General features: G+C 39.6%; 1 protein-coding gene across 1 annotated transcript; it reads right to left on the reverse strand.

The window, feature by feature from the left end:
- Positions 1-9,900: 9,900 nt before the first annotated feature.
- On the reverse strand, positions 9,901-11,235 carry LOC9268702 (protein SMALL AUXIN UP-REGULATED RNA 9). Its single transcript, XM_015788689.3, has one exon. The coding sequence runs from the start codon at positions 10,770-10,772 to the stop codon at positions 10,251-10,253; it is 522 nt and encodes a 173-aa protein (XP_015644175.1). The 5' UTR covers positions 10,773-11,235; the 3' UTR covers positions 9,901-10,250.
- Between the last annotated feature and the right edge of the window lie 11,661 nt (positions 11,236-22,896).

The following is a 22,896-nucleotide window of genomic DNA, read 5'->3' on the forward strand; positions in this document are numbered from 1 at the left end:
CTTCTGATGAGACGGGCCACAACTACCTCCACTTTCGCCGGGAGCAGGTGCGACGTGGAATCGTGGCTGTCTGCTGACGACATGACCGGTGTCAGACCAGTCACGTCGGTCATTCTTGTCCACCACGTGTCAGCTTAGCAATCTACATGTTCGCCCTTCTTCACACAACATCTTGCCTGCAATGGTTAGGATGAAGTCTGGCATATATCTGACCAGGACTAACGTGCCATCTCTGGGAGATAACACGCTAGCTCCAGCTGGGGACGAGCGCCTAGAAGCCCTCGTCCTGACGGGATGGGGCGAGGCGTGTGTCAGATCGCCTGTCGCCACCTAACCCGCGATCTGACCGGTCTGTGACTGGTCACTGACCGGATAAACTAGTGCACTGCACTGCGTTACATGCGGCGTGACACGCTCAGCCAAACCGCAATAAATGTGGTTAGGTGAGCCCCACTGTGCTCACCTAACCCATACACGCAGAGCAAAGACCCACGAGGGGTCGGGGCGCCTCGGCCCTCGGGGCCGAGGCGGGTGCGGCCCGACCCCCTCGGGGGGACTAAGAGGAGGGCGAACACATCACCCTCGGGCCCGACGTCCCTCGGAGGTGCCAGGCCACGTGCGCGATTGTGTCTGCCTCAAACCTCTAGTCATGATACTCCTGATCCCATGTCACCGACAAACGGGGCAGGTGGTTTCGTCCTGGGTTTGCATGGCGTCCATGCTCTGTGATCCTACCTGCCCCGTTGAGGCGCAGTTGCTATGATTGCCTGAATGGCTCACCATTGCAGGAGGAATGGTCGGCTGGGGATCATGGGACCGATGTGCGGCCATGCGTTCATCAACCTTCCTTGCCACCTCCTCTTGCATGCTGAGCTCGTAGCTTGATACCCTGTACTCAAGATCTGCAATCTTCGCCTCGGTATCTCTCTTGCTCCTCATCCGACTCCTGTACGTGTGGATGTCCTTGAATCCAATCTTCCAAGGAATCATCCCTTTCCCTCGTGTTCGTCCTGGATGCTCTGGAGTCTGCAGGGCGAGTGACAGCTCGTCCTTCTCTCTGTCGGGTCGAAACGTGCCCTGAGAAAAGGCTTTCACTGCGTCCGTTAGTCGACGCGCAGCCTCGCGTATCTGATCGCTGAAGACCAGGGAGCCATCAGCTGGGTTGAGCGTTCCACCGTGAGCATAGTACCAGAACTTCGATCGATTCGGCCATTTAGCGGTGGCCGGTTCGATACCCCTCTCAAGCAAGCTTGCCTCCATCTCCTCCCACTTCGGCATCGCAATGCTATAGTCGCCTGACCCCATGTGGTGATGGTACTTCTTCTTGGCAGCATTTTATTTGTTTCTTTCCATCATCGCCTGCCCTTGTTGACCTGTCTTATATGCAATGAACTCGTCCCAGTGATCCCTTAGCTTTGGGAATGTGTCGAAGTTCGGTGTCTGCCCCTTCAGGATATATTTCTGGTACAGATCTCCCTTGAAGCTCTGAAACTGTTCTGCCATTTCCTTTAGAGTCCACCTTTTCACTTTGTCCTCTGTACCCGCGGGAAGGGTGAATGTCTCGAGCATTGTGGTCCACAGCATCTCTTTCTCCGAATCTGGGACAAAGCTCTCATGTTCTCCGCGTGCCCTTGTTCTGCGCCAGTACACCGTACTGACAGGCACGTTATCCCGCACAACCCAACCGCTGTGTCGTACGTAGTTCTTGGCTGCTTCCGCCGGGGCACTAGGTCGGCCGTCTTCGTCCACTTCCGTTATGATGTGCCGACCCTCTAGCTTATTCACGGCACCTCGTTGCCCGCGTGCCCTCTTCTGTCCAGCGGAGGGTTGACTTCCACTAGCCTCCTCCTCCTGGTTCCTCTCCACATCCCTCTCCACGTTCCCCTCCTGGTTCCCCTCCGCATCGCTCTCCACGTTCCCTTCCTCGTTCAAGTACTGGTTTGGATCCTCGTTCCCCTCTTCTTCGTTCCAGTACTGGTTGCTTCCCTCCGTGATTGTATCGTACAGTATCTGTTCCTCATCGCGATCAGCCATCTGTTCACACAAGAAATAGTTGCTAAGTCTATAGGTCATTTTTGCTTTAACAATCTTATATGCTAACAATCATATATGCTAAGTTAAATATGCTAAGTCTAACTGTCGTATATTAGAACCCTACACAATCTTATATGCTAAGTCTTATTACAAATCTAATAATATTATATTAAAACTCTAATAATCTTATATTAAAACTCAAATAATATTGTATTAAAACTCTAATAGTCAACTATGCTAAGTCTAAGTGTCGTATATTAGGACCCTAGACAATAATTATATACTAAGTCTAATTACAAATCTAATAATCTTATATTAAAACTCAAATAATCTTGTATTAGAACTCTAATAATCTTATATTAAAACTCAAATAGTCATATATGCTAAGTCTAACTGTCGTATATTAGAACCCTACACAATCTTATATGCTAAGTCTTATTAAAAATCTAATAATGTTATACTATGCTAAGTCTAAGTGTCGTATATTAGGACCCTAGGTAATCATATATGCTAAGTCGTCTAAGTGTCATATATTACAACCCTAGATAATCATATATGCTAAGTCTAAGTGTCGTATATTAAATCTAGTAGTCTTAGTTGCATTAAAAATCTAACAATCATATATTTACATCACTTGCCTGCGCGAATTCCTTCGAGGGCTAGCTACCACTCTGGCTTGAGGGACGACGACGACAACGTCTTTTCTGCAACATACAAAAAGATGTATTAGGATAAACGCAAAGTAACATATATTGTATTTCACGTTCGCGTTCTCGTTAAGTTCACGTTTCGTTCACCTACGTTCGTTCGTTCACGTGCGTTCACGTTAACGTATGTTAAGTTCATGTTCGCATTCTTGTTAAGTTCACTTTTCGTTCACGCACGTTCGCTCGTTTACATACGTTCACATACAACGTTAAGTTCACGTTCACGTTAGGTTCACATTCGTTCACGTTCACGTTCGTTCACGTTCACGTACGTTCGTTCGTTCACGTTCTCGTTCACGTACGTTTCGTTCGTTAACGTACGTTCGTTCGTTCACGTTTACGTACGTTCGTTCGTTCGTTCACGTTCACATACGTTTCGTTCATTCACGATCGTTCGTTCGTTCACGTGGCGGCAGCGGAGCGGCGGTGTGGCGGCAGCGTGGCGGCGCGGCTGCGGCTTGGCGCGGCGGCGGCGTGGCGCGGTGGTGGCGTGGCGGCGCAGTGGTGGCGTGCTGCGGTGGCGTCGTGCCGCGGCGACGGCGTGGCGCGGCCCGGCGTCGTGGCGTGGCGGGCGTGGCGCGGCCCGGCTTCGTCGGCACTGCCGGCGCGACGTCATCGTCGGTGGCGGCCGCATCGAGGTCGAGGTCGGCATCGTCGGCGCGGCGGAGTCGTGTTCGGCCGCGACGACGTCGGCGGTGGCGTCGGCAATGAGGCGGCCGGCGGCAGTTTGGGGAGAGAGAGAGATCGAGGTCGGAGAGAGAGAGAGAGAGGGAGGCGGCGGCGGCTCTCACCCTAGAGATGCGGCGGCGGCGGAGGCGGCGACGACGACGCCGGCGAGGTACGACGGCGGCGTCGGCGAGGGGATGCCCTAGACTGTGGCAACGAAGGAGAAGCCGAGAGAGATTGATCGGGGAAAAAACTTCTAAGTGTTGGTGGAGAAGACGAGGGCGCGCATCGGGAATATATATACCCCTAGATCTTTTGTCCCGGTTGATGAGAACAACCGGGAGTAAAGATATCTTTACTCCCGGTTGTTCTCATCAACCGGGACTAAAGATATTTTCCCGCTATTTCCAAATTCTTTTTAAACCCGGTTAGGGTTAAGAACCGGGACTACTGATAAACGCACTGAATATTGATTTCCATTACATATGTGTTTCTAAAATAGAAAATAATGCATTAAAATTATTTAAAGTCGAAAAATTAATGACAATTACTTCGAAAAATTATTGTTGTCTGTAGTAAATTAAGGGGATAAAACGTAATAAGCAAATATATGATTTAAAATTAATAAAAATTCCAATAATCATATATACTTAGCATATGAATGATATTAAATTGTTAAAAATTGTAATTAACATATGTATATACATACGACATGCATGATTTAAAATTAATAAAAATTCTAATAATCAAATATAATTAGCATATGAATGATATTAAATTGGTAAAAATTGTAATTAACATATGTATATACATACGACATGCATGATTTAAAATTAATAAAAATTCTAATAATCATATATGATTTAAAACTTTTAGAAATCATATATGTAAATGCCACATGCATGATTTAAAACTTTTAAAAATTCTAATTATCGCATATAACTAGCATATGCATGATTTAAAATTGTTAAAAACTCTAAGTAACATATGTAAATGCCACATGCATGATTTAAAACTTTTAAAAATTCTAATTATCGCATATAACTAGCATATGCATGATTTAAAATTGTTAAAAACTCTATGTAACATATGTAAATGCCACATGCATGATTTAAAACTTTTAAAAATTCTAATTATCGCATATAACTAGTATATACATGATTTAAAATTGTTAAAACCTCTAATAATCGTACGTAATTAACATATGCCATACAACAATTGATTTATATGGATAATCAATACATCCAAAATAGTTTATATCATGTACACAATAATTACGGCAATACATCAGCGGTGACGGTTGACCGCACGTACTTTCTCCTCACTATTGTTCCCTCCTTGTGATCGCTACGTGAGTAAGGGGTGTCTTCATTTGATAGGAGGATGCTAGGGTCAATCGTCACCGTGAAAGGGGGTTGCCCATCCAACTGATCATAATCCTCGTCAGTCTTGTCCTCAACTCCGACGATTTTTCTTTTGCCTAGGAGAACCACGTGACGCTTCGGCTCGTCAGGCCCTTTGCCCTTCTTTCCTTTGCTAGATATGTCCTTCATGTAAAAGACTTGCGTTACATCATTGGCAAGGACAAAAGGTTCGTCCGAGTATCCAACCTTTTTAAGGTCAACCGTTGTCATCCCACTGTCATCAATCATTACGCCTCCACCAGTCAACCTAACCCATTGGCACCAGAACAGAGGGACCTTGAGAGGACCATAGTCAAGTTTCCATATGTCCTCGATGGCACCATAATACGTGCCAGTTGTTCCATCGTATCCTATGGCATCGATACGAACATCGCTGTTTTGGTTCGTGCTCTTCATGTCTTAGGCTCTCGTGTTGAATGTGTACCCATTGATCTCATATCCCTGGAATGTCGTGATCAACCCAGATGGTCCCCTCGCCAGGAAGGCCAGTTGTTGGTTGATCGTCTCATTACCCATGAGATGTTGTCGTGGCCACGCGGGGAAAGTATCAATGTGATGCCGTGTAATCCATGCATCGGACTTACCGATGTTTCTGGCGCGAACTAGAGCCAAGTGCTCCTCGATGTAAGGAGCTACCAATGAAGATTGTTGTAGAACCGTGAAATGGGCTTTACAGAATAAATTGTTGTCTACCGTCATTATTGCTTTCCTTCCGAGAGTTCCCTTTCCCCGTAGTCTCCCTTCATGGTGTGATTCAGGTACCCCGATTGGACGAATGTTTTCAATAAATTCCATGCAAAATTCGATGACCTCCTCTGTTCCATACCCCTTGGCGATGCTTGCCTCTGGACGAGCACGGTTACGAACATACTTCTTCAGAACGCCCATGTACCTCTCGAAAGGAAACATGTTGTGTAGATACACAGACCCGAGAATACTGATCTCTTTGAAAAGGTGACAAAGCAGATGCGTCATTATATTGAAAAATGAAGGTGAAAATATCAACTCAAAACTGACAAGACATTGCACCACATCATTCTGAAGGGCTTCTAATCTATCCGGATCGATGACCTTCTGCGAAATTGCGTTCATGAAAGCACATAGCTTTGTTATTATTGCCGGGACATTGTCTGGAAGGATACCCCTTATTACAACTGGTAGCAGTTGTGTCATCAACACGTGACAGTCATGAGACTTTAGGTTTGTGAACTTCTTCTCCTTTGTGCTTATTATTCGTGGAGTATCCAGACGGTACCTTTATGCTCTCCAAGCATTCAAACATACTTTCCTTCTCTGCCTTGCTAAGAGTGTAGCTGGCTGGACTCAAGTAATGGCTTCCTTTCTCCTTTGGTTCCGGGTGAAGGTCGCCGTGTTGTTCCATATGCTTCAGATCATTACGTGCTTCTAGTATATCTTTCGACTTTCCATATACACCTAGGAAGCCAAGAAGGTTTACGCAAAGGTTCTTAGTGAGGTGCATCACATCGATTACGTGGCGGACGTCCAAGAATTCCCAATAGGGTAACTCCCAAAATATAGAGTTCTTTTTCCACATCGCCGCGTGACCATCTTCGCTCTCTATAGGCTGGCTTCCAGGCCCCTTTCTGAACACTACTTTAAGATCTTTAACCATAGCAAACACTGTTTTCCCGCTGCGATGTTTAGGCTTCGTACGGTGGTCCGCCTTATGTTCAAAGTGCTTGCCTTTCTTCCGTATCGGGTGGTTTGCAACAAGGAATCGATGATAACCCATGTACACAACCTTCCTACAGTGCTTAAGATACGTACTTTTTGTTTTATCCATACAGTGAGTGCAAGCCTTGTACCCCTTGTTGGACTAACCGGAAAGGTTGCTAAGTGCAGGCCAATCGTTGATGGTTACGAACAGTAGCGCTCGTAGGTTAAACTTCTCCTGTTTGTCCTCGTCCCACAAGGGGACACCTTCCTTTTTCCACAACAGTTTAAGATCTTCGACCAGTGGTCTTAGATACACATCGATGTCGTTACCAGGTTGCTTGGGGCCTTGAATAATAATCGGCATCATTTTGTACTTCCTCTTCATGCATAGCCAGGGGGGAGGTTGTAGATACACATCGTAACGGGCCAAGTGCTATGGCCGCTGCTCATCTCTCCGAAAGGATTCATGCCATCCATACTTAAACCAAACCGTATGTTTCGTGCGTCCTTTCCAAAGTCTTTAAATTTTCTGTCGATGTTTCGCCACTGCGAACCATCGGCGGGGTGTCTCAGCATCCCGTCCTGTTGACGCTCTTCAGCGTGCCATCGCATCATTCTAGCATTCCCCTTGTTCCTGAACAAACGCCTTAGCCGTGGTATTATAGGGAAATACCACATCACCTTAGCAGGAATTCTCTTCTTTGTTAGCTGCCTGTCAACTTCTCCTGGATCGTCTCGTCTAATCTTGTATCGTAGTGCTTTGCAAACAAGGCATGCTTCTAGGTTCTCGTACTCCTCACCGCGATATAGGATACAATCATTCGGATATGCGTGAATCTTTTGAACTTCCAGTCCTAGAGGGAAGACTATCTTCATAGTCTCGTACGTTGTCTCAGGCAATTTGTTTCCCTCCGGAAGAATGTTCTTGACGAGTTTCAATAAATCGCCAAATGCCTTGTCACTAACATCATTTTTTGCCTTCCATTGTAAGAACTCCAGAGTGGTATCCAACTTTTTGTGCCCCTGCTCGCAACCTGGGTACAACGACGTTCTGTGGTCCTCTAACATCTTGTCCAATTTATGGGCCCCCTTTTCACTTTCACAGTCCTCCTTGGCGTCCTACAACATCTGACCAAGATCATCCGCAACGTCGTTACCATCAGCATCCCTTTCCTCCTCGCCCGTTTGATTTCCTTCAAATCCAGCGTACTGATCAAAGTCCGGAATATTGTCGTCTTCCACTTCATCTACTTCCATTTCAACCCCTTGCTCTCCGTGGGATGTCCAACAGTTATAGCTTGGCATGAACCCCGACTCAAACAAGTGAAAATGAATAGTCCTGGATGCAGAATACTCCTTCTGATTCTTACACTTATTGCATGAACAAATAAAACCCTTATGCCTGTTAGCTTCGGCCATTCTCAAAAAATAATGCACGCCGTCAATAAACTCTTTGGACCGTCGGTCAGCGTACATCCATTGCCGATCCATCTACATGAGATGAAAAAAAATCGTACACAAATAATTATTCGTACAATAATGACAGTCATACAATAATTATAAAATAATTACAAACTCTTTCAACAGTCATACAATAATAACATATCATTATTCATACAAAAATTATAAAATATTACACCAAATAATTCTTATTTACTATTTCTAAAGTTTTAAACTAATATTAATGTGTTGTACTTCTTTTAATTTTCATTTTAGTTTGTTTTCTATTATTTAAGATTAACTTTCACTATATTTCCCTTCTCAACTATTTTATAAAACCTTCTTTAGCAAATAAACTAAATTTCTATATATTCTTTCTTTCCCACACAAATTTTCTCTCTCATCAACTTACAACTAAATTTTGGAGACAAAATTGTGCAAAACATAGCTCCAAATGTAATATGACAAAAAAAACATTGGAGGATGAAGTTGCTAACCTTTTAGGCACCTCCGATTTGTATATAATCACCAAAATAAATTTACTAGAAATTTTGGCATGACATCTCCTCTTTTTTGAAGAAATTTTGAAGCTTGCTTGGGCAGCTGGAGGAGGAAGAAGACATATATATAGGGGGTGAGACTTTAGTCCCGGTTGGTGTTATGAACCGGGACTAAAGATCCCGGGGGGGCCTGACAGGCCCTGACAGCATTTGAACCGGGACTTACCAACCAGGACTAAAGATCATCTTTAGCCCCGGTTTTTATTGCAACCGGGACTATTGAGGAATTCGGCCGACCGACGAAAGATGGTTTCTCCACCAGTATATATATATATATATATATATATATATATATATATATATATATATATATATATATATATATATATATATATATATATATATATATATATATATATATATATATATATATATATATATATATATATATATATATATATATATATATACATATATATATATATATATATATATGACTCCATGGTGCCCGGGCTCCAAGATATAAAACACACAAATTCTCTCAAATTTTTAAAAATTTTCAAATTGTGAGTATATACCTAGGTATATGAATTTGATTCATACATATACCTAACAACAAAACAACTCAAACTCAACTTTATTTCATAATTCATTATTACATACCTAACGAATTATATGTTTGAATGTTATATACCTAGAACTAAAATATAACAAAAAAAAAGTTCAAACTTGTTTGAACTTGTTAGTAAAGAAGTTAATGTTCATATCTAAACATTTTAAAAAATTTCATACTCATTCAAATTGGGTATATACTCAATTTGAATCTTGGAGCCCATACTCCATGTAGCACCAGTTAATATATATATATATATATATATATATATATATATATATATATATATATATATATATATATATATATATATATATATATATATATATATATATATCGCACGAAAACTTCAACGCAAGCATCCATGACTTTCTTTTTCTTGAGTTCCAGGTTTGCTTTTGCCTGCAAATCAACAACAAAGACAGGAAAAAGAAACACTGCGAAAGAATGAGAGAAAAAGACATGCATCGATGAGTCTCAGCCAATTATTGATTAATTAGTTCGAGGGGGTTTTGCTTTAATTTTCTCTGGATAATTGTTGGGAGGCCACGAAATAAAAGTTTGCTGCGTTTGACTTTTGCATCAACCTTGGAGATTTTGCTGAGGAGAAGAAATTAATTAATGGCGGTTGTGATGGCAGCAACAGTGGAAATTATCGGAAGAATGTACTCTGTCTCATGGCTTATCCGATTGCATAATTACATTTTTTTTCCTTGAATATAATTAATTCTGTACCAACCTGGTGTGCACAGACATTTAACCACATAGGAAGAAAAGTAATTAGTTAAACTGCTTCATAATTAATTGGAGCTTAACCATATGTTACCAGTACACATATGTACAGAGAAAATTAAACATGTCTCAAATTCTCAAAATTTCTCCTTTGTGTCACACATGTAGAATTTTTTTTCCTTTCAAATGATCTCTATCACTCTATGCCTGTATGGACCTGTACACGGCTAGCTCTAGATTAATCTGTATACTTGAGCCTAATGATCAGCAAAATGCTATAGTACATTTTGATCTCGAAACAGGTAGCTGAAAAAGCTTACTACTAGCTAATTAATTAACTAATTAATTAATTAAACTGAACTTTGATCAGTCATCCCTCGATCGATCGATCGATCGCCATGGATTATTCAGAACTTTGATCAGTGTTGATCAGTGCAGGCTTGCAAATGCTCGACCATCACCTCTTCCTGCTCGGCGTCGCCATGGGAGACGACCTCGACAAGATCGACGTCATCCTCGCCGGGCTCAGCATGCGGTAGCCGGCGGCCGCCGCGCGGCCCTTGCTGCCGCAGCTCGGGAGGCCGCATATCGGCGACGCCGCGCCGCCGCCGCCGATGGAGAGGTCGTCGTCGTCGTCGCCGCCGCCGCCGCAGCCGTCGCGCTCCATCTGCCAGAGCACGTCGAGGAACGCGTCGACGGCGCACGGCAGCGCGAGGGGCCCCTGCGCCGCGTAGCCGTACTCGCGCTCGGCGTCGTCGAGCAGCCGCCGGAACAGCGGGTGGTTGGCGTACTCGGTGCGCACCACGAACCGCTCCCGCTCCGGCCCCACGTACACCGAGAAGCACCCGGCCACCGGCGCCGCCGCCGACCTGCCGCCGCCGCCGCTGCTCAGCCCGGACTTGCACCGCTCCAGCGTCCTCGATATCAGGCTCTTCGTCCTCCTCACCCCCTTCGTCGACGACCTCGCCGCCGCCGCCATGCCACCGCCTCTCTCCACCTCGACTCGATCAACGACGACGCGTTCGCCGCCGGCGCCGCGGCGCGCGCTCAGGTGGAAGAAGAAGCAAATGCAATGACTCTCTAGCTTCTTCCTCTCTGTGTTTGTAGTATATATAACTATATATATCTATATAATTATTATATATACTATAAAAATAAAATCTAACTTGATGCAGCTAAGCTTCAACTTCTTGGAGGAAGAGACATAGATAGATGAATGGTGAGAGAGCTAATTAAGCTAGGTTGTGTATAAGGATTAAAGAAAGGAGAAGATGGTAGTAGAGATGCTTGATCAACTTAAGCTAGGTTAATTGGACACACCATGCATGTGTATTAGTATATATATAAGAAGAGAATCATGGTGATGAGAGAGAAAAGAACATGTGACTGCATCTGCAGCAACAAGTGGAGAGAGAAAGAATGGAGTAGAATTCAGTGGAGAAAAGGCAGCTGCAATGCAATGTTTGACATGGGCTTTGAAAGTTTTTGAGATCTCAAAAATGCTCAATTATTGTGTTGAGATAATGCTCTCATATGGTCAACGACTGCCGTATGTATGTGGAAGAAGCACTGTCTGAGAGAGACTGATTAAAAGTTTTTTTTTAAAATACCAGTTTTGTTCTGCTAGGTTGTTTTGTTCATGATTCAGATATTTATTTAGGGGAGAGGTTAGTAGGCTCGTTTTTTTCACGCATGCTAATTAAGATTGTTGAAAAAAAATGCAGTGAGGATTCTGCATGACGCGTGATTTTGTCATCTCATTGTACATGTATGTGCGTAGGTAGTTGCGTAGTACTGATGCTTCTTACTACTATAAAGCTTATTAATTAGTCTAGATATAAAATTTGAAGATTTTTGAACTGAGCAATATTAGGGTGTTTTTTTTTTCATTTTACCATCTCAATTTCATATTTGATTATGATCAAAAGTTCTTCATGATTATCACATCTATGGACGGGGGGATTCAGACATCATATCCCTGTGATTCCAAAAATAGTCGACTATAAACTTCTGTACATGGATTAGTAGGGGAGTTAGTAGAAAAAGATGCAACATTTATTTATGAGAGGAAATAGTATTTCTTTTGCAAAAGGACAGGGAAGAAAATAAGAGAAACTGTCTAGAACGGTAGGCTGCTAACCTATTACAATGTTTGAAAATCAGTACTTATGCAAAAAAAAAATGTTTGAAAATCAGAACAAAAAATGCTGCTATCCTTCACCTCTGAATGTCCTGATGATGGCAGTAATTGCTTGTCTGGATGAAATTATATCATCAGATGGTGATTGAAACACAGAGCAATTTGCAATTTGATACTCGTGTAATCAGAAAGGTGATTCAAAGATGTGAGGCTGTGTGTGTCATTGCAGAAATTAGGAAACTAAGAAAGTTTCTTCAGGCCTTTCATGCATAATATGCATCAGTGACACTTTCATATCTTTGTATAAAGAAAATCTAAAACGGTTTTTTTTGCCAGAAAAACGATTTATATCTAGGAAAGAGTTGAAAAGGCTTAGAGGAGTGTGTAGACTAATTCGCCTTTAAAAGCGAAAACAAAAAACCTCTTCAATTTTCCTCTCTCTTGTTTCAACAGCGACAGCATAATCTTGTAAATCAGAGTACTTTCAGATATAAGCAAGTTTGTCAGTTTTCACATACTGATGCTGTGCATACACAATGGAATAATGGATTAGAAAATGACACTAACAGATAAACCTGTTCCGATCTTGAAGGAGGACTTCTTGTAAATTAACTGTATCCAAGTGCTCGTGTGGTCCTGTCAGTCTACAGATTAATCAACATATTCAAACTGCAATTAACCGATTACACTTTCTCTGCGTTGTCTCGATCTGTACTTTTGCTGGATTTCATAGCAACTTGGGCTAGATTCGATCAATCAGTCCGGTTATTTTACACTTATATTCAGGACGTACTGCTCGATCGATTGCGATTTTGCAGATGTTTACAGGTGTAGGCGACGGCCGGTGGTGGTGTTCAGGATTCAGATTATTGCTCGCATAATTAGCTCTGCTGAATTGATTAATTAGCTTGCCATTAATTAAACATGTTGGCATTGCATTTGGTCGTCATTTGCAGTCGTGCTCGTTGGCTTAGGGAGACATTGATTGATGATAGTTAGCGTGTGCTTAAACATATTGAAGTCATTGGTTGACTTGGAACATTGACAAAGAATATGTGATTATGTCAATGTTATTAAACATCGGCAAGGAATTCAGGAATTTATCCAAGAATATTCAAGCAAACTGAAAAGATACCTCGTGGTCTTCCAATGTTATCGTCTTTAACCTGCCCAGCTCGTGCAGATATTATGTCCGTAATTAATTAAAAGCATTATTTTTGGTAGCGTCATTAATTTCATGTTACATGGACTGATAAGGGTAGTCCCAATTCTTAATATAGGATAGTGTTAGAATTAAAAAGACCTGCCATTTAGGACTTATGATGATGTAGCAAGAGATTAAAGGAAGAAAGGATAAAGAAATAGAGCGTTATATACATGGACCTAGTTTCTACACGATATGCAAGATATGGCGTAAGACGAATTGCGTTAATTAGCATATTGTATTAGTGGTGTACACATTGAGAGTTGGATAGTAGTTTGTATTCCCTACTTTTTTTTATATTATAAATCATTTTAACTATTTTTTATAGTTAACTTTTTTTAAGTTTTATCAAATTTATAGAAAATTTAGCATCATCTAAAACACGAATTTAATTTTATTAAATCTAACATTAAATATATTTGGGTAATATATTCATTTTGTATTGAAAATGCTACTATATTTTCTTTTAATTTTTTAAAAAATGACAAAAAAAGGATAAAGTAACTTATAATATGAAATGGATAGAGTAGATGCTGTAGAGGATATAAACACCGTGTCCTACACTGGGACACTGCCCTAACAATATTTAAATTTCCCAGAATCTTAATAATTTAGGATGATCAATCAGTTCAAAAACAGAGAGGTTGGAAGAATGACAACATCCTAGCTATTATTATTTGATTAGATAATAAACCATTATTGTGATTTGAGATTGAGAGTTGAATAGATAAGCCTTAGCTTATCCCACTTGAATAATTATCTGGATTAGATTTCCTCAGTTAAATCATGTCTAGCTAGATCCATCCTTAGTTACATCTATCGCTAGATGCAGCCTGCAGATTAACCAAGACGTGTCTAACACAATCTCCTGTCAAGCTTAAGCTATCTGTCACATTGTCAGGCTAGGTGATGACGACCGTGTTTAGAAGTGTTCATGGCATCAACACCAATGGTAGCCAATTGTGTAAGCCTAGTACTACAAGACAAAGACTTTTTTTTTAGAATGTAATCAAGACAAAGTCTTAATTTGATAGTAGTTGTGATTATTTGGCACGTTAGTCTCTTACACTTGTACAGCCACTGTACACGTGAGGATTGGTTTGACATTAGGGTGGTTTACGACCCACCGTTTTGTCCTACTGCTTGATTCATTGGATGTAACAGTTGCTTGAAAGTACTGTTTTGGAGCCATAATACCATTTTCTGAGGGACATTTATAAGATATTAACTCTGGTTTTTGAGAGAGTACATTTGGATGTAAATGGTTACCGCACATCTAGTGACGGATAAAAAAAAGCATGAGAGTCTAAATAAACTAGAACAAAGCTACAACCCCTCTCGTGGGGGCTCTCTTATGGTCTTCACGCCAATAGTAGAGACTCGAACTCCCATAACCCCTATGCTAGATCCGCCCCTACGCACACTCCACATATGTGGCCAAATGTGCGAGACACATATGCTTAAATATTATGTGTGGGTGTGCATATGCAACCAAGACGAAAAATATATACACTTATACATACTATGAGTAAAAACGAGTGCTAAATGGAGGATTCAAATCTTGGTGGACTGATGTGTACAACAACACAGAGTACCGTATGAACACACGCTAGCTTCCACATTTTAACATTATTTTGATATTTCCATAGCAATAAGTTTCCCAATTTCAAAATATAGCACTACCTTTATCCCTAAATATATGGCGTCCATAAACTTAATTATCGTGTATATTTGTTGTTGGTGTATTTCTTGCCTATAATTTGTGGAGAAATACACCTACTGATTTAGCCAAGATATTCATCATATCTTAGTAATGTTCCTATTTAACAAAGAATTAACTCTACGCATGCATGTTTCCAGCTTATTTTCTTTAGCACTTTCAACAAGTTTTCTGATTTTTTTTAACGAACCAAGTTTTCTGATCAACAGTAGTATATTTGCCACACTAACATGCACATGAACAATATGATGGGGAATATACTTTTTCTTTGAAAAATAAAAAATAACACAAACTTTTATAACGTACCTTGTTTGTAACTAACATTTATATATACACTAAAAAGTATTAAGTGGCACTGTTGAATTAAGTTTTTTTTACGAAACACTGTTGAATTAGTTGCCCTTCTAATTACTGACTCACGCTTTGTCACGGCAAATATATATAATTAAGCTATCGTGTAGAGATTCCGGAGCAATACAAAATCCCGTATTTCTTTAATCTCAATAATGCACGTATAGAATATTATTATACATATATAGTACGTCTACTGACAGTGATTATTGGATGGTAAGATAAATTGAGTCCGTTACGTACTGTGAACAAATTAAAGGTTGAAATTTATGCTCGGTGAAAGCAATTAAAACATGAACCCAATTTACTAACTACTCCTACCTTGTGATTTATATTGTGATGGCTGCAGGTCAACTCGTCAGTCAGATGTCAAGAACAGTGTTCCTGGCTGACTTTTTTATTTTTATAACGAACCACACCAATGCGAAATTTTATAGTGAGTAGTAGTAGGAAAAAATTACCACCCTACATTCCTAGAAGTCTACAATAAAAAAAAAGAGAGAGAAAGCAACACGCTACCACTATACACCGACAACACTCATGAGAGAGGGATAGAGTTTAATAGATACCACTAAAGAAGTTCGACAAAGTTGATATACACACTTGTAGGCTAGCTGTATGCTTTTCTTAATAACCTGTGCATTGATGTCAGTTTCGTGTAAATGTTTTTAATTACCACACGATGTTCTCAATTTGAAGCGGCTAGGAGTTCCTAAAATTGATGGGTTGATAGCTGATTAAATGCACATCATCATCATTTAATTAGAGGAGGATGTGCATTTAATCAGCTATCAACCCATCAATATTAGGAACTCCTAGCAGTATATGTACAAAGATTGATTAAAAACTAGTAACCGTATCAACCAAACATCTTTGAAGTAAGCTTGGTAGTAGATGCTTACTTTGGATTTTCAAGAGTACCCTATATAGCTGCCATTGGCATTTGGATTGCACAAATATATATCGATCAACCACAAAGCCTCTCAATTATATATATATGCGAGTACACCTAGGGCTCCTTTCCCTTTGTAACAAGGAATTTTGGAGTAATTTTGAAGGATTGAATTATTCATATATGATCTTTTGGAACAAAGGAACAACTCCTTCAAATTCCTTTGGAATTAACTCCTTAGTGATCATAGAGTAATTTGAAACTTCTTAATATTGTCTCAGATCGTACAGAGTTTGGATGATTTCTAACATGAGGTTCAATTTCTTGAAAAAAAAATCTCGTGTCTGTTTCTTTCCTCTGATTCATGTGTTATTTTTTTGTGCTATAGCCAAATGAGTATTCCTACAGTTTTTCTGCATTTTTGAAAATCATGTATTCCAAAGGAGCCTAGGAGTAGTCTACCTAGCAAATCCATATTTGCCCGTACATGTTGACTGTCAAAGGTGGCACATATGTTCCTTGACCCCCAAGATGATTTGTGAGAATTTAAGGGAAACGCGTGCGCAATGAATTAGCCTTGACAAAGGGATGAAGAATTTTTGGTGGTGTAGCCGGACAAATTAAAAGAATGAAGAATGTTTCAAGGTTTGAACCCTTGGAAGTCAAAAAGCGAAATGATATGCAGTGTATCAGCACTATATATTTATACCCACCTCCGTTTTGAGAATATAAAATGCATGCTTATAACACATTTTAGTCAAATTTTGTGAATCTTTAGCATCAAAATATCGACCGATATTTGAATTTGTCATGTGTAAATAATGAAACCGTTGGATTTGTAAGCCTGTACTACAAGACAAAGACTTAATTTCGATAGTTGTGATTATTTAATTTTAATTTGGCACGGTAGTCTTTACACTTGTACAACCACTGTGAACACGTGTGAGGATTAGTTTGACATTAGGGTGGTTTATGACCCACCTTTTTAATTTGTCCAACTTTTGGTATTTTGGATGCAATCATCTAACAGTTGCTTGAAAGTGTTGTTTCGGAGCCATAATACCATTTTCAGAGGATCGCAAAACCAACAACTCGGTGGTTTTTTTTAAAAAAAGAAAATTTTGAGAAGAAGTACATTTGGAGATTTTGCGAAATGTTTAGCACACATCCCACACAATACACATACAAGACTCACTTCTCTACACAGGCTTGAGTATAGTGGTGAACCTAGAAACTTTAGAGGCGGCAAAAACATTAAGTAGTGGTGGAACCATAAAATATAAATATTAAGACTAGGACTAAAAAATCAACGCTCAACTATCTGTTTGCAAGAGCTGGTTCCCAACTCCCTACCATCGTTTTCTACGCGCACGTTTTTTAAACTGTTAAACGATGCATTTTTTACAAAAAGTTTCTATACGAAAGTTGCTTAAAAATCATATTGATCCATTTTTTTTAAAAAAAATAGCAAATACTTAATTAATCACGTGCTAATGAACCGCTATATTTTCCGTGCGGACTGTTTGGGTTGGGAATCTGTTCTTGTGAACAGAGAGTAGGTACAATAGCAGACTATAAGTCAACTGTGAACATATTTTAAGGAGATAAAATAGGAGAGAGAAGAGCAGCGGGCTACATATTTGTAGCCAGTTGCAGCACAAACTCTAAGATACAATATGTGTATGACAGGTGGGATCAGGTATTAATATTGTAGTAAGTAACTATTGCATAAATTGGCTATTAAATTGACTATAAATGATTTGGAGTTAGTAGTTGGCTATACTATTAAACTTGCTTTACTGGAGTGTTGGTTTTCTGTAAGATTTATATGATGATTTAGCAAATTTTAAACAATACTTTGGAGGCCAAGCTAGTTGCTCTAGGCCTGCCTCCGCCTCTATATACAAGTAATTATATAGATGATCTCGCAATAGTAGGAATATGCATGGTTGATCTAGACTTCTAGAGTGATCACGGTTTGCCGGTGAGCCTGAACAACAGCCGGCTCCACCCATATCCTCAGCTCCACCCATATGGGAGATGCCAAAAACACCCCCCAGATTATACATTTACCTACCGAATTCACACATGCATATGAACTTTTATAATTAGTGATACACTTGTGTCAAAAATTGAGGATTTAAATCTAGGTTGACCATCATGTACAACCACACGAGCTAGTCGAAGGATTAGAGGAAAAACGTAGGAAAAATAGAGGATCGAAAGTCGTATATATGGATTCAACTATTCAAGTCTTGTAGCAGTCTTTGGATTGCAGGAATCACTCACATGGAAATTAAACCAAATTAAGGAAATTTTTCTTTGATACTAATTTCAGGGGAGAAATACACAAAATTTTCATCCACTCTAAGCTCTTATTAATTTTATTTCCTTGCGTGGATCAAGGCAATCACACAAGTTAAGCACGGCTCGTTTCTTGCTCGTGAATGGATTGACCGGTGTTACCCTTTCTATTACGGGTTGGTTGGAACCATGCCACCCTAATTTTGTAAAATTTGAATCATGCCACACAAATTTTACAAAACTTGTGATATGCCACCCTGGCCCACATATCATTGATTCATGTGGGTCCTACATGTCATTGAGATACGGGTACATGCACTAAACAAGTTACTGTTTGTTCTAGTGGTAGAATTTTTTCTCCACTCTTCCAACGCTTTGGCTATGTTTAGATCCAATGGTGTAAAATTTTGGCGTGTCACATCGAATATACGGACACATATTTAAAGTATTGAACATAGTCTAATAACAAAACAAATTACAGAATCTGCCTGTAAACCACGAGACGAATTTATTAAGACTAATTAATCCGTCATTAGCAAATGTTTACTGTAGCACCACATTATCAAATCATGGCGCAATTAGACTTAAAAGATTCGTCTCGCAATTTACACGCAAACTATGTAATTAGTTATTTTTTCGTAACATTTAATACTTCATGCATGTGTTCAAACGTTCGATGTGACATGGCAAAATAATTTACCAGTGGATCTAAACACCCCCTTCATTCAAATGTTCGTTAAAAAAACGCTTAATTCAAATGGCTATTCTATAAAATTTCTATGTTTTCTAATGATTTGTTTCATACTTCGATTCCTATACTATATATTCCTATATTTTATAATCCCACGTTCTAAAGGAGCCCTCACATTTTTACATATTTTCAATCTTTTCATAGAGATAGGCCAATATGGTATTATAAACCTCCTTAATTCTTTCGTACATTTTTGGAGAACTAACTACTCCAACCAATTTAGCCAAGATATTCATCCTGTTTTCAGTTCTTATTTGGATCACTTCAACATGTTTTCTGATCATCAACAGTGGTATATTTGTCACACCAACATGCAATGAACACGTGCGTATGGTCGAGGACATACTTTTTCTAACATATTAATTGTGTGTGTGTTTCCAAGTTCCAACCAACATGGCACTGATGGCAGCATATATACTCAGTGGAAAGTAATTAAGTGGCTGTTTATTAGTTGACCTGCTGGTGTTAAAGCGGCAAAGCTTTTTTTTTTTGGCAGAGAAAAGCTATACTGTAGGTATCATTATGTATATTGACCGTGACATATAGTGGATGGTAAAATAAATTCAGTCTGTTAACTGTCAACAAACAATGTTTGAAATTTAAATTTAGAAAGCAATTAAGACATGAAGCTAGTATAGTAGTAGCTAACTTTGTGATTCATGCATATAAATAGTTGCTGGTCAAAATTAAAATGATGTTTGTTAGTTCAAAACATATAAAAAAGAGGTATAGCATTTATTCATTTTTATTGAGTACTAATGAAACTGGTAGGGTTGATAATACTTGTAGTTTTGGACAAGGACACGGTCTTAAAAAATAACTTTGACCACTATTTTTTATTATAATATGAATAGAAGTGTTAACAAAATATGATTTTATTGAAGTATTTTTTAAAACTAATCTATACATATAGTCACCACATTTCAAAGATAAATATTTTATAAATTATTCATAATCAAATATTTTAAAGTTTGACATCACCCTTGTCCAAAACAACAAGTATTATCAGCCCGGAGAGAGTACGATACGGGTGCAGAGTATTCGAGTGCGTTTCGGTTTTGTGCTGTTTTGAGTTCAAGAGTTTTTTTTAGGTGAGATGGTAAATATATACATGTAGATCAGTAGATATGCACAATATAATGTTGTATTTTTTTTAAAAAAAAAGAATGACGTTCTGTGCACATGTTTAATTATCCATATATAGGTGCCAAGGAGGCTAACTGAAATCATATGGGGATGGTGAGTCTATTTTTGCTGTGAACAAATTAATGCCACGCTATGACAAATTTAAGGACAGGTCAGTTAATTATAGTATATCATGCTATGCTGGGACAGCCATTTTCTAGATAAGAACATTGAAATGAACAAATGTATTGGTTTTATTGTATAAATTTTGTAGACACAAGAAGTCAGAAAACTCGAAAATTCGGAAAGGTTTATACACACTTGTAGGTTGCATTTTCTCTTAATTACTTGAGCATTCATGTTAGTTTTCTTGCGTGTGAAGATCTTGTTCAATTCTCAGTTTGAAATACATTTATCCAATTCAAATATCATATATATATATATATATATATATATATATATATATATATATATATATATATATATATATATATATATATGTACACACACAAATACACACTGTAGGAAGTTAGCTGTGTATATTCATTTATGGATATAGATGCCGAAATTTTATCCATTATAAAAAATTACTGCTAGGAATTTATATGTACAGTATCAACGGTACATCCTCCTCAATTTGATGATTATAATATGCTGGGCCAGCCGAAAGATTGGCAATTTGATGATTATATGTACAAGATCAAGTAAAAACTGTCACTGGTAACTATATATTATCGACCAAACATTTTCATAAATTAATGTCATGCCCCAGTATGAATTTTTCAAATGTACCCTAGCCGACATTTTCTTTTGGACAACATATATATAAACCAATCAACCGCAAAACCGCTCAATTATACGTGGGTTCACCAGGACTTGCCTGCCAAGTTCATGCTAATATTATATTTTGGCCATACGTGTCATTAAATTTGGCACAAATTCTTTGACTCCCAGGGGATCGAGCTATCAAGAAGGCTGTGCAAGAATTTAAGGGAAACGCGTGCCAATGAATTTGGCGTGCATTGACAAAACTCCAATTAATCCAAATTAGAATTTTTGGTGCTGTAGCTGCATGCTGAAGCCAGGACGAGAGAAGAATATGTCAAAGTTTTTTCAATGCTTGGAAGTCAAAAGTGTATTGATGTGCAGTGTATCAGCACTATATAGGCTGTGTTTAGTTCACGCCAAAATTGAAAGTTTGGTTGAAATTAAAACGATGTGATGGAAAAGTTGAAAGTTTACGTGAGTAGGAAAGTTTGATGTGATAGAAAAAGTTGGAAATTTGAAGAAAAAATTAGGATCTAAACATGGTGATAGGCTCCCTCCGTTTGGAAAAGTATATCGTTTACAATACATTTTGTAGGTTCGAATCACAAGAACTAAGCCAACCAGAGGGGGGTGAATGGTTGGTATACCCAAAAACCGAAAACTTTTAGCGGAAATAAAAGTTACCCTCAATTTCGATGAGATCGGTCTGACCGGAGTAGATTCGCCGGTCTGACCGGTGTTGAATCTCCGGTCTGACCTCCGAGATCTGCTCCTGACACCTGTCACCGACACAGGTCTGACCACCGTGTACCCGCCGGTCTGACCGCCGCGATGCCGCCGGTCTGACCGTCGGTGTGCCGTCGGTTAGACCGCCGAAACCCGATGAAACACAAATCGAAGAACTCTTAAAGTAGATGACAACTTTATTGATTCTCTCTGTATTTACAAAGTGCACCAACAGCACTCCTTACAAAAATTTCGACTAAACTCAAAACCCTAACTCAAAACTCAACTCAATTGCTCTCAAAAGCGATACCGGGAAGCCTCACACTCCCCCTCTATTTATACATGAGGTAAGCAGCCTAAAGCCACGAACCAAACTCATACTAAGAGTCCTAATCACCTTAGCAAACCTTCTAGTACAAGAAAGAAACTTTACATAACCAATTGTACCAAATTTGGACTCCTTCCAAATTCGACTCCGCATCCCATACGCACACAATAACTCCATCGTATGCCATATGGAATCTCCATCAACCACGTGCATCAACTCTAGCCTAAGTATCCCGCATGATCTCTGACCACCACGGAAGTCGTCTTATCCCCAAGCCGACTCTCGGTCCATCAACGCAAATATTCTCCCGAGACATCGAGTCACCTACACATAGAACAAACAAAAAAACCATATTCCGAGACCAAGCTATCTCCAACTTGACTCATTAGTAGCAAACAACAGTATTACATACGTATAGTATCCATCTAGAAGTCATAATCATGAAATAATCACGGATATCCAAACAAACAACCCGAAACCAAAACCGACACAGTGTCGGCCGGTCAGACCGCGGGCTGCGCCGGTCTGACCGCGCATTACACGCCGGTCTGACCGGTTACCAGAGCCCGGTCTGACCGGTCACATAAAATGATAGAATCCTGCGATCACCTGTGAATCCAATAATCTCCAAAACCACTTCGGGAATAAATTCCAAATAACAAAACCAATAATCTCCAATGTCCAATTGTTCATCACAGAATAATAATCAAAAAAACCATTGATTTTACAATCTCCCCCTTGATGAACACATTGGCAAATCCATTAAAAATGTTTTGATGTTTGAAAAAATAAAA

This window comes from Oryza sativa, chromosome 1 (genome assembly GCF_034140825.1).
Source record: "Oryza sativa Japonica Group chromosome 1, ASM3414082v1".
Lineage (NCBI taxonomy): Eukaryota > Viridiplantae > Streptophyta > Magnoliopsida > Poales > Poaceae > Oryza > Oryza sativa.